Below are 12,721 nucleotides of genomic sequence, written 5' to 3' on the forward strand. Positions count from 1 at the left end.
GATTCTATGAAATTAAAACAAGGCACTTCTCCGCAGCCGCAGCCGGGAGACACAGAGCCGTCTCAACTCCCTTCGTCCCTCCCTCGCCTCCCACCCAGCAAATAAACCCGGGAAAGGAACAGACGAGCGCGACAGAGGCTTAAGGGGCTAAGGGACAGACCAAAGGGGCGAGGCTCGCGTTGAGCACGCCCCCTCGCGAGGAGGGCGAGTTGCCAACTCCGGCGCATGCGCAGCGGCCGAGCTTCGTGGAGCGCCGGCGGGGGGGGGGTTGCCGCGGGAGAGGGTGCGCGTGCGCGGTGGTGCCCCTTTGCTTTCGACTATATAGGCGGCGGCGGCCGGAGCTGGGTTGACACTGAGCGGAAAGAACTGGAAGGCGAGGGTTGGAGGGACGTTAATTGACGGGTAAGGGACCGGTGGTGGCGGGGGGCGCGTGAGGGAAGGAAGGGAGGGAGGCCCGGTTTCCTTCGAAAGCGGCGCTTGTTCGTGTCCGAGGCGGCGGCGGCGGCCCAGCCGGCACTTCTCCGCCCCTGACCTTGTCCGGCCTCGGATGGACGGAGCTGTCCGGGGCGGGGGAAGCGGGTGGCCGCTCGGGGCGCCTTTGGCCGCCGAGTCTCGGGAGGGCTGGGCGAGATGCGGAGTGGCTTCTCCTCCTCCTACAAAGCACGGATGCTGCCCTTGGGCGAAATGGGCCGGGAGGGAGATCTTCGTCCCCAGGAGGGGAGAGGAAAAGCGGGTCCTCCTCCTCTTCCTCCTCGCCCCTGATCCCTCTGTGCCCATCGCTTCGTTTCCACCGTGTGCCAGGGGAGACACGGCCCTCCTTCACTGGCAGCAGGCTTGCGATCGGCCACAGAGGAGTCTTCACTTAGGTCCCCCCCCAAAAAGAATCCGAGAAGAGGAATAAGTAGAGGCCGTGTTAGGGCGGTCTCTTTCAGCCCTCGGGGATGGAGCCTCCCTAGATCTGCCCGTGTCAGTTGTCTTAGGAGACTTGGATGGGGGTTTCCGACAAGTTCCGCGTCCTCTCCACAAATGTCCCTCACTCACACCAATAAATTTCCCTGGTTTTTAAACGCCTTGCAAACAGAAGTGTTGGCGGGGTGGGGCGAGGTCTTGCAGGTTAGCGAGTTCATTGTGGCACAATCTTAGGTGGGCTAAAGCTCGCTTCGCCGAACCCATGAAATATTGCCTGTCCAGATACTGGCATCTAGCATTATCTGTCATTTTGGGCAAGCACTCAAAGCTGGCTGTAGTCCACAATGTGCTATGCCGCAATAAGTCTTAGTTTTTAACATGCTGCAAGACTCTTTGCGCTCAACATTGCAACAGACCCGCAGGTTACCCTTCTGGAACTGGTGAGTCAGGATTCCTTGGACTGCCTATCCTCCCAGTTTTTCTTTCCTTCTTTTGTCAGTCAAGGGGTCATATGTGAAATTATCCACTGCTGAATTACTATGCCAGTGGTTTGGGTATTTTGGCCTGTAGCTCAATGCATGTGCAGCTATTTAATGATCTTGGTGACACTGTGTTTTTGTTTTCTGTTGTTTGCTTTTGCATTGTATACATCTTGAACTGGAGGGCTCTCCTTTGTAGGACTGAACCTGCAACTGTGTGTGTAGATCATAATATGTTACAATCTTGTGCGCATCTAAAAGCTGCAAGCATATCCAAAAGGCAGTAACCTATGTATGCTGGTCATCTATATGTTTGTCATATGTGAAGTGACCCCAGTAGTTCTTGAAGAAGTTTTGTATACAGACTGTCTCTCTTGCATCTTTGTATGAGGTTAAACTACATTGTTTTGTTATTTTCAGCAAGACTTTTGAAAACTCTTGAAAAATGGAAGCTGTTGTTCGCCGCTGCCCATTCCTGTCAAGGGTATCCCAGGCTTTCCTGCAAAAGGCTGGCAAATCCCTTCTTTTCTATGCCCAAAACTGCCCTAAAATGATGGAAGTTGCGACTAAGCCTGCTTCACGTGCCCTGAGTACTTCATCAGCTCACTGTCAGCAAACTGAAGAAACCACTTCTACTAGTGAGAGTAAGGCTCAATTTTGCAATTTTGTGATTTAATACCATGTAACTTGAAACTTTCTCGAAATGTTGTCCTTACTAAATTGAAATACAGCGGTGAGCAATCTTCTGAAACCCAGTGGAGTTGCAATACCATTGGCCTGATCTTATTCATCCACAAGAGTTTTTGCAAAATACTGATAGTTAAACCTCCTAGAATTGCCTGCTTGCTTGTACCTGTTCAGCAATTTAATTTATTCTACAGTACTCTGAAACTTAGGGTGAGATCTAGTAATGGCAGCCTGTGAGTGCAACAGCCATACAATTGGGGAAGGTGGGGGGACATTCTTAATGTAGTGCAATGGCCAAATCCAGTGAGTAGGCAGCATAGGCCAATAGAAATGTCAAACAGAATTAACCTGTGATATCCTGTTTTGTACTGTTATACTACTTATGCTTGAGTAGCAAATAGCTTGCACAACAATGCCAACTCTCCTTGATATGGGATTTTGCCCATAGTGATTATAATAGAAGTGATGCATTACGTTTTAAAATTAACTTTGTATTGGCAGTATGTTTGGAAATGGTTTATTATTTCAAGGCAGAATGATGTTAGCCAAGTTCACTTTTGAGAAAGTGGCAGGCTGACTGAACTCTGAACATCCTTTCCCCAGTTACAGAGGTCAAAGTATATTGTAACTCTCTCTCTCTGTACAATCAAAGAACAAGAGTGAAGAACAGTATAAAAATTATTGCATACGGTGGATGACACTGATGAAGCTTTTGCAGGGCAACCTTCCAGGGCCCACATGCCAGCAGTAGGGGGGCCAGAGACAGAACTGGGCAAAGCAACAAATAGAAATGTTACCCTTGAACAGTACCCTAGTTTCTACACACAAACACACACACACTGTCTAGGCAAGCAAAAGACATTATCAAAGTTCACATTCCAGCCATGCAGTAGTGTATGAAGTGGGACTGGTAAGGAGAATGGGTTGTGCGGCTGGGCATGGGGTGTGGTTTGCAGCAAAGAGATTCAGGGGCCAGATAGGCTTGCGAGGCTGCATTTGGCCCTGAGCCTCAGGTTCCTTATTCCTGAGTTAGGGCCATCTTAAATGACCTGTCACCACAGTTTTGCCTTTCTTTGAGCTTTGCTTTCGTTGCTAAAAGTATCTTTAATCACAGGCTCTCTAGATGCTGTTGAAATATGTTTTCATCGCTGCATCAGGAAGTACTAACTAAAGGCAAGAGCCTGGCAGGAGAAACTTCAGGAAACAAGAACTTAGGAAATACTAATTGTACAAATCTATGTTTTTCATTAGAAGAAAATCCCACTTAATTAAATGAGGTTTACAACCCTTCAAAGTGTGCGTAGGACTGCAGTCTAAGGCTTTTATCCTATATGCTGTAACTTAGAAGTAAATCCCATGGATTCAGCTGGATTTCCTTTTGAGTAAATGTACATAAGAGTGTGATGCTCGTTCTCCTGAACACTTTTCAGTTAAAACTGTATGTTACACACTGCGTTATTGTGAGGCATAGCCCTGATTTTTAAAATGATTCTATAAAAGCAGACTTCTAATTAATGAAAAAAAAACTGTTGTGCGTTCCAATATTATGTCAAAACTACCATAATAATGGGGCTGATGTAACAATTCATCCATTTCTTCTTTGCACAATACTGGTCTGTTTGTTACTGTTCCCCTCCACCTTCTTCAGACAGTTATTGGAAAAACCACAAAGTAACCCACTATTATGGACTGGTTAACACACAAAATGGTTAGCAGATTTACAACGTTTTAAATGTTTTCTGAGTATAGTTTGATACGTTGCTGGGCAGGGGGGAGAGTGTAGTGTTTCCACTCTAAGTATTTTTTACATTGGATAGTTAAACGGCGCTTCTGAATGAAAGTGTTTTCAATCCTTACAGTATCTGGAGGTGTTCCAGGGCAGTGGTGTCGCAACCGGGGGGAGCGGTGTGCCCTGGGTGCCATGTCTGGGGAGGGTGACAAGAAGGCACCTCGCAGGGGCTCGCGGCGGCACGAGCACCTGTTGCGCCACCGCAGGCGCATGTGGAGGATCCTCCGTTCGTGGCTGCAGCCGTGAGCAGAGGATCCCGGTGCCGGCGGCAAACTGCTATGTACAGCGTATGTGTGGTACCGCACGCATGCGCTGTATGTAAGGATGCAGCACATGCACTCTACATAGCGGTTTGGCGCCGCTCAAGGGCCGTACAGACGGCGGTGGGATCCCTCTGTTGCCGCTACAGCTGCATGTAGAGGATCCTCCGTTCACAGCTGTAGTGGTGATGGAGGGATCCCGGCCCCATCTATACAGTGCTGGAGCGGTGGCGGCAAACCGCTATGTACAGCGCACGTGCGGCGTTGCTACGTGCGGCGCATACGTTGTATGTAGCGACACCGCACAAGCACCCTATGTAGCGACACCCTGCCCCGGGTTTCACGATGCCTTCGTTTGCCCATGTTCCAGGGAAGCCTTTTGTTTTTAACTGCTAATATTTAATGTATTACACATAAAATATATTTTCAGACACATACAACTAGCACACCTATCAAAATGAGTACCTCGGATACCATTGTTGCATACGGTACTAAACACTTTATTCTTTCATTCAAGAGGTCAAAAATTCACCAGATGTGGCCCAACGAAACACAAGCAGATCCCAACTGCCATTGAGCCACCCACCTGCCGCTAGCCAGAGTGCTAGCCAAGCCACTGTGACTAAATGCCCATTCTTGGCAGCTCAGATGAATGAAGGGAACAGCAATGTTTTCTGCAAAGCTAGCCTGGAACTCCAGGAGGATGTGGAAGAAATGCAAGCTGTAAGAAAAGGTATGGCCTCTTCTGAATATTTGAAGGTTTAATAAAATTTGGTTCTAATTGTGCTTGGCAGATTTTAAAGAGAGGAGACAAAACTGAACAAAGTTTAGCCCAACTTTTTCAAGCTGTTTAAATTGTGTAGCTCTTGCAGAATCCACATGTTGCACATCCATTGGATTGGGTTTTTGTCTCTGCTTTATTTACGGTTAATTATTGGTGTAATAATAATGATCATAGTTCTGAAACCTGTCTGAGCCAAAGATCTCTCTTTCTAATGGTGGTGTTTCCTGTAAGTACAGTTATGAAATAGAAGGAAACACTTTGGGACAGTTAATTCACATGCTGCTTTAAATGTACTGTAAAATAACAGACTTTCACTTGCCTCTGCTCTGAAAGCATGGCTACTTTTAGAGAAACACTAGTTGATTCTCAGTGACTTGGACTTTGAATAAGCCACAATACAAGGAAGAAAGCAAGTGGACACCAGTGTAGTGCTAAGCAGTTGTTCATGTATAACTATGGTATAAACTTTTGTTGTCTAGTTAACTAAAGTAGATTCATGCAGCTGTGTTTTATTGGTTTGATTTTGGGGGAGGAATGTGTGATAGTCCTGAGTTTGAAAATATCTAACACACGTAAAACTGGGAAGATACCTATCATAGAGGGCTGAAAAACAGTTATCCCCTATGTGAATCCCCAGCACTGCCAGGACTTACTCTGAAGGGAAAAAAAGTACTTGTATTCATTAAACATACTACTTTATTCAGTTACAATAACATTTTTTTTAAAAAAAGACTGCATTGTTTATACATTAAATTTAATTTGAGCTGTCCAATCACTACTTTAATTTTCTTATGCCCCCTTGCTATGTAGAATTTGCCAAAACACCCGAAAGTACTGTTACGGCAAACACTAAGATGGATGGGGAAAAGCCAAATGGTGGCTTGCTGAAGAAATTCCAGGATATGATGTTGAAACAGAGACCAGAAAGGGTTTCTCATCTGCTTCAAGAGAACTTACCAAAATGTGAGGCACAGTCTTGTTCAACTGGATGGATATCAAAAGCTTGTATAAACTTTGCTGGTCGTTCCAGCTGCTTACATCTGCTAATGTCTTCCTCTTCTAGCTGTTTCTACTTTCCAGTATGATCAGTTCTTTGAGAAAAAAATTGATGAGAAAAGAAAAGATCATACATACCGTGTGTTCAAAACTGTGAACCGAAGAGCCCAGGTTTTTCCCATGGCAGATGACTATTCAGAATCCCATAGCAGCAAGAAAGAGGTGTCTGTCTGGTGCAGCAATGATTATCTTGGGATGAGTCGTCATCCTAGAGTTTGTGGAGCTGTTATGTAAGTGTTTTTTAATTGAAAGTAAAATGTTGGCTAATTACACTGTGTCTTTTAGAAGCCTACCCAACACGAATGTTGGTTACAAGCAAATTATTAAATGATAGGTCCCCTTTGGTTATTAGGGGACCTTTTGTCACGGTCTTTTCTTTGTAATGATCCACCCACCTATATCATATTTCCACATGACACCAAACTGGTTTTAAAAGATTAAATGGAGTTCCACTGCATTTCTTAATACAGAATGCTTCTCCTCTAAATTCCCACAAGTAGTTTGCTTATAATGAAGAATGTTTTAAAAAGAATCTCAAGCTGGTAACCTGTGAGATTCCCCCCCCCCCAATTATCCTAATTTGTGCTTGGATTTATCACTCAGGCCAACTATTTAAAACTCCCCTACATGAATGGGAATGCAACTTATTTGGGAATGTGAGATTGCTTCAAGTTGTGTTTAATGACCCTGTTGGAACCTTCCTCACAGGGAAACACTGAAACAGCATGGTGCGGGAGCAGGAGGCACCAGGAATATTTCAGGAACCAGTAAATTCCATGTTGATCTTGAGAAAGAATTGGCTGATCTTCATGGAAAAGATGCTGCTCTGTTGTTCTCTTCCTGCTTTGTAGCAAATGATTCAACACTCTTCACACTAGCCAAAATGTTGCCAGGTAAATCTAACATGAATATGCTGTTCTACTGTACCTTGAAGGAATTACTAAACAAAAAACAATTCTGTGGTACATTCATTTCAAATACTGTAAAACACCAAATTGCACCAAGATTGCCCCAGATTAATTCAATACAAACACTTAACTAGCTTGGAATTGAATGTGGCTAGCAGTTTTATCAATCCAGCCAGGTTAAGTGCATGTTAATGGTTTTTGCCACCTCATGGAAATTGTATCAAAAGCTTTGAACTGGGGGGGGGGGACCAAACGAGATGTGTGAAGACAAAATGCAAGTACAGTGTGAGCGCATAGCGTGTAGGGTTTTGTTCCAAGGATTCCGTGTATACATGAAAATTGCTTATACCCAAACCCTTGGAGCTGCCCCGGCGGCTAGCAGGTGAGGAGGAGAGAGAATCCCCCATACTGCCATAGCCTGTGCACTGGGCAGGCTTTGCCTCCCAAGTCAAAGCAGAAAACTTAGTTCTTTTTACGCCAGGTAGCCCCAAGTGGACCCAGTGCGAAAAGAGCTTGCTGGGCACATCCCGCTTGGCACACTGGCTCTGGGAGGCTAGGGATGCTCATGTGAGATCTTGCAGGAACTTGGATGGCCCCACAAGATCGTGTGCAAAAATCCCAAAGCTGGTGCGCTGAGCACGCATTTCCCCCCGCAGGCAAGCCAGGGAGCTTTAAAGCTCTTTATGCACTGGGTAACCACAAGCAAACCCAGTAAAAACATAACTTTTAACCTCTCCACCAGGCTTGGATTTAACTTGCGCAGTTTCAGCCAGCTTGTTGAAACTGTGCAAGTTAAATGGGTATAAGATGTGGCTGTACAGTAGCTGAATTTGAAGGTACCACTTTGGTTTTGGGTTTCTTTACATATTTTTCCTATGTTCTAATAACACTTCCTACATAATGTGTGGCCACAGCAGTACCAAGGCAACACTGGATCATTCCTGCCCTGCGCGCTCCCTAGATTTCCTGCTTAAAAGACTACCTTGTTCAGTGATGTTGCTTCCCTTCCGGAATCATAGAATGGGGTTCTGCTTCTAACAATTCGGGTTTTGAGCAATAGCAGAATTTGAAAATTGAGGTGACTTGCAAAAGGCAGGACCAGCTGGGTAATATCTGGGTTCAAGGTTTGAACCCACTGCCTCCTTTCCCCCGGATACGGTATCTTGTTTGACAGGTTCCCACAAGAATCTTATTGCTCTAGGTTTCTTTACATTCAGGTTGGGATAATCTGATCTGTCTCTAGCTGGATTAGTGAGTTGTCCTAATCCTATCTAGTTACAGATGATCAAGCTGTTATGTAGTAATTGATAACTTTTGATTGGCCTTCTCTCTCTCTCTTTCCCTCCTCAGGTTGTGAAATTTACTCGGATGCGGGAAACCATGCTTCTATGATTCAGGGGATTCGAAACAGCAGAGTGCCAAAGCACATTTTTCGCCATAATGACGTTGGCCATCTCCGAGAACTGTTGAAAAAATCGGATCCATCTACTCCCAAAATTGTTGCATTTGAAACTGTTCACTCAATGGATGGTATGCTTGCTATATCATGCTCCAGGTGGGAAGACATGGGTTCTGAAACACAAGAACTTGATATATCACTATTACCTTGTTTTAGGTGCAGTCTGCCCATTGGAAGAGCTTTGTGATGTGGCTCATGAACATGGGGCAATCACCTTTGTAGATGAAGTACATGCCGTTGGGCTGTATGGAACTCACGGTGGAGGCATTGGAGACAGAGATGGGGTCATGAATAAAATGGATATCATCTCTGGAACGCTGGGTATGTGCACACTGGTGCTGTTCATTCTAAATTTGAGTAAGAGTGACTAAGGATGAGTCATAAAACAGAATGATCATACCATTGTAATTCCATTTGCAAGGATAATTTGTATTTGTGGTAGGTCCTCCATTCCTGCATTAAATCAATGTACGTATGTGAAAATGTTGGTTGTTTTACAGAGTCCTCCTGTCTTTACCTTGAGAACTTAACTCTGTAAAGTAGAACGTTCTTAATCCTGAAACCTGACGTGGGAGTTGTGTAAGGAGATTTGGTAGGAACAGAAGGAGCAAATCTATGTCGTAGCAACAAGTTTTACCAGTTAAGGCTATTGCTTATTGCAAGTTTCAAAAGCTGCAATAAAAACAATGTGCCAGAGGAAGCACTTTACCTCCATTAATTTTAAGGAACAATGAACTGGCAGTTGGTGTTACATAACAACTGCAAAGCTGTACCCACCCCAGACTGCTTGCTCTTATTATGCAAGTGAAATATATGAGTACCTCCCTTTGGAGGAATTGGTTTACACAAGGTATGCTTTCTCTGTATATAGTAAGTAGCAAAACTAGTAGAGAGGACTGAATATTGTGCTAATCTTTCCTAATTTTTTTGGTGCTAGAAGCCCTCTTGGTGGGCCAGTTAGAAAACTGCTCCTGCCACTGAAACCTGTTTGACAGTTGTTTTTAAGTGTCACCATGTGATGTCAGAATGTACTGATTCCCCAAAGAAGGCTTCATGTCTGCCTTTTCAGATTTGGTCAGGGGTTTTCTTTATGCACTTTCCCTGTATACATGTGTTTGTGTGCACACACCTTTAAGCAGCTTATGGAAAACGGGGGTGGTAGTTCTGTATTGAACGTACCACCTTACTCTGTTGCATGAAGACTTAAAACAGCTCTCTTCTGTAGAAGAGGGATCAAAATACCGCGTTGCTTGTTGAACACCTGCTTTTTACCAAAATTAGTGATTAGGTATCAAAAGAACTGTAAGTCCAAGTATAAAATAACCTTTTGTTTGCTTTTCCCACAGGCAAAGCCTTTGGCTGTGTAGGGGGTTACGTGGCCAGCACAAGTTCTCTGATAGACACTGTCCGTTCCTATGCCGCTGGCTTTATTTTTACAACGTCCCTGCCCCCCATGCTCTTAGCTGGCGCACTCGAGTCTGTGAGAATCCTCAAAAGTGCAGAGGGGCAAGTCCTTCGCCGCCAACATCAACGCAATGTTAAACTCATGAGACAGATGCTGATGGATACTGGCTTCCCTGTAGTGCACTGTCCCAGTCACATCATTCCTATCAGGGTAACTATTTAAGGACTTAATCTAGTACATAAAAACTCCATTGTTCTTTTATGTCCCACAGAAATTTCATAATTAAGTCTGTGTGCATTTACATTCTTTATCTTGTTGAACTCTGTAGAATGTGGCATCTTCTCCAGTTTCCCAAGAGGCATCATAATGGTCATGACTTCAGCAATTTCCTCCCCACACTGTTTCAATTTAAATTTATGCATAAAACACAGATTGGGAGAGTAGGAGATTGATGGCAACCTGCATTTCTTTGCTTTCCTGCCCAGGACCCACAGAATACAGCAATCTGACATTGATTAGGGAAGAGATTGTTATGAAGCCCACATGGTCTGTTGAAGGAACCTGGGATGGGGGTACTCTGAGGTCTCTCTGGCAAGAGAAGTGGCACAGGAGTATATCACTGGCCTTCTTGGACCACACAAATGTGCTTCATTCTCCCTGCCTTTTCTGCTTCCACCCCACCCCAAAGCACTTGCCTCCTAGTTTTAGCTTGTATCTTACTGGTTAATAGTACAGTCTTGGAAATGTGTCTAGAAATAATCTTTCTGCCTCAGGTTTCAGATGCTGCTAAAAATACTGAGATCTGTGACAAAATGATGAGCCAGCATAGCATCTACGTCCAAGCGATAAACTACCCCACTGTGCCACGTGGGGAAGAGCTGCTACGTATTGCCCCTACCCCACATCATACACCACAAATGATGAACTATTTTATTGGTGAGTGAACACGGACATAAAAGCACAGCAACATCTCATAACACTTTTCTAACATTTACAATGAAAACCTGATAAATCTGTAGTGCTGAAGAACTATTTGGGCACTTATTACTTGCACAATTCCAATCGTGTGTGGCATTAAGGTTGAAGACTGAAGGTGGGAGCCCACTCTACACTCAGACTCCCCCATGTGACTTTGAACCCTGATCATGCATGGGAAGCCTTTTATGTGGAGCATGTCCCTGCTGTACCCCCGCATGCAACTGCAATCCCCTAAGTAATTAATGCTCAAACAGGGTTGCCCCTACAGAAAAAAAATATGCTTTGTCCCTAAGGATGAACTGTCATAAACACAAGAAGCAGGATGGGTGACTGCAAGTACCACTTCCTAAAATGTACATAAACTTACACAGTGCAATATATAAAACTGAATTTGAGACCAGTAAGGTGTTTTTGTGATCACGTTAGATTGCTCTCCAAAAGTTTCTGTATCAGGGAAGCACTCTGCTGGCTTAGTTCCACTTGTTTGTACAGCTTGATATTTCTTTAATAATTATGACAAATGATAAGGCTAAACATGGTACACCATCAGATCCTCACCCTAGCTGAGTCCATGCCTGTTTAATTGCAAGAGTCTCCAAGAGGCAAACTGCATCTGCGCTATGTGCAGCTTTCTTGCTTCTCTAAAGAAAGCCATGAGTCCATGTAGACGCCATAGCACTATGCCAGTAACACAGTACTGGGTTAGTGCCAGTAAATCTGCTATCTCTGTCCTAACACACACAAGCTTCCTGAATAGTTGCTGGCATCCATCTGTCTCAAGAGACAATGGAGTTCACCTCTGGGGGTGAAGTCAAACTGAAGTGACCTCTTCGTGGCGCAAGGCTGGGCAGTGTGTATGGAGGTCCTGGACTGCCCAGATGACAAAACCCCCTCTGGGCCTCACTGATGTGATCCAAAGGAAAGTTGAGCAAGACGTTTGGCACCAGCCTGGCTGCAGGAGTTGCCGGAAGGAGGCGTAGAAGGCTCCATCCAACCGTTTTAGAGACTCCACTTCAGATTTGTATAGGGTATTGGAGACTTCCTCCAAAAGGGAATGTTGTCTAGCAGGTAATACAAGAATTGAGATTGTCTCTCCTAGTAAACCTGTAACAGGCAAAGGGCCATGAAACCTTTGAACATAATGGGGTGATTAGTGTTTCAAAATTCAAGGCTACTGTGTTAAGGAAAGCTAATAAGGATGAACCTTGTATTAGTTGTTCTGTGTCTTCATGCTACAGATTAGCAAGAGTGTTTGCTATGTCTCTATAATTACCAATACTGTAAGCCTGTTTCCTTCTTCCCTTGCAGAGAATCTGTTAGCTACTTGGAAGGAAGTTGGCCTGGAGCTGAAGCCACACTCCTCTGCTGAATGCAACTTCTGCAGGCGACCCCTTCACTTTGAAGTAATGAGTGAAAGGGAAAGATCCTACTTCAGTGGAATGAGCAAGCTTGTGTCAGCGACTGCATAAAGCAAACTATAGAGTCTCATCTATGTCTAGTTGTCTAGTGTTCAAATGTTCACTGTAGCCTCTTTCCTGCATATGACATGCATTTTATTCCGTAGCTTAAGAACAGAATTCCTGAAAATAAACTTTCAGATGGTGTATACTAGTTCTGTATTTTATGGTGGTTTCTTTTCCCATCCTCCAATTATCATCATTGCAGATATAACAAATAGCATGTTTAGATAGCAGTAGAAACAAGCTGGGGTCCTGTTAATGAATAACTCATCTAGTCTTTCATGTACTAACAAATTGCTTTAACAGACTAGGCTAGTTGTTACTAAGCTGGCGAGGTTCTGAACCTGGATATTCTTTCTGCCTGTGCCAGGCCCTCTAATACCAAGAAATCTAAAAGCTGATAGGAAAGAGATGTTATCCTTTATGCAGGTTTAAGAATTTTTGGGGTATTGGTTGCATACTTGTTCTCCAATGATGCATCTACCTAAAATGTTGAAAGACTTTAACCAGTAATTGCTCAGGAGAAAATGTGGGGCAGGGGGGGAGG

General features: G+C 44.3%; 1 protein-coding gene across 1 annotated transcript; it reads left to right on the plus strand.

The window, feature by feature from the left end:
* Positions 1-275: 275 nt before the first annotated feature.
* Positions 276-12,333, plus strand: ALAS1 (5'-aminolevulinate synthase 1). The gene is made up of 11 exons (XM_035106119.2): positions 276-402; positions 1,809-2,032; positions 4,642-4,857; positions 5,719-5,871; positions 5,972-6,194; positions 6,673-6,857; positions 8,223-8,402; positions 8,488-8,652; positions 9,678-9,946; positions 10,510-10,672; positions 12,023-12,333. The coding sequence occupies exons 2-11, from the start codon at positions 1,834-1,836 to the stop codon at positions 12,181-12,183; spliced, it is 1,914 nt and encodes a 637-aa protein (XP_034962010.1). The 5' UTR covers positions 276-402; positions 1,809-1,833; the 3' UTR covers positions 12,184-12,333.
* The last annotated feature ends 388 nt before the right edge of the window (positions 12,334-12,721 follow it).

This window comes from Zootoca vivipara, chromosome 2 (genome assembly GCF_963506605.1).
Source record: "Zootoca vivipara chromosome 2, rZooViv1.1, whole genome shotgun sequence".
In the NCBI taxonomy this organism is placed as follows: Eukaryota; Metazoa; Chordata; class Lepidosauria; order Squamata; family Lacertidae; genus Zootoca; species Zootoca vivipara.

What these genes read in the sequence shown, in the direction of transcription:
- ALAS1 (XM_035106119.2), top strand. Translation starts at nt 1,834, where the DNA reads ATGGAAGCTGTTGTTCGCCGCTGCCCATTCCTGTCAAGGGTATCCCAG. An exon ending in TCAAGAGAACTTACCAAAAT is followed by an intron (nt 5,872 to 5,971) that starts GTGAGGCACAGT and finishes TTCCTCTTCTAG; the next exon opens with CTGTTTCTACTTTCCAGTAT. An exon ending in AGAGTTTGTGGAGCTGTTAT is followed by an intron (nt 6,195 to 6,672) that starts GTAAGTGTTTTT and finishes CCTTCCTCACAG; the next exon opens with GGAAACACTGAAACAGCATG.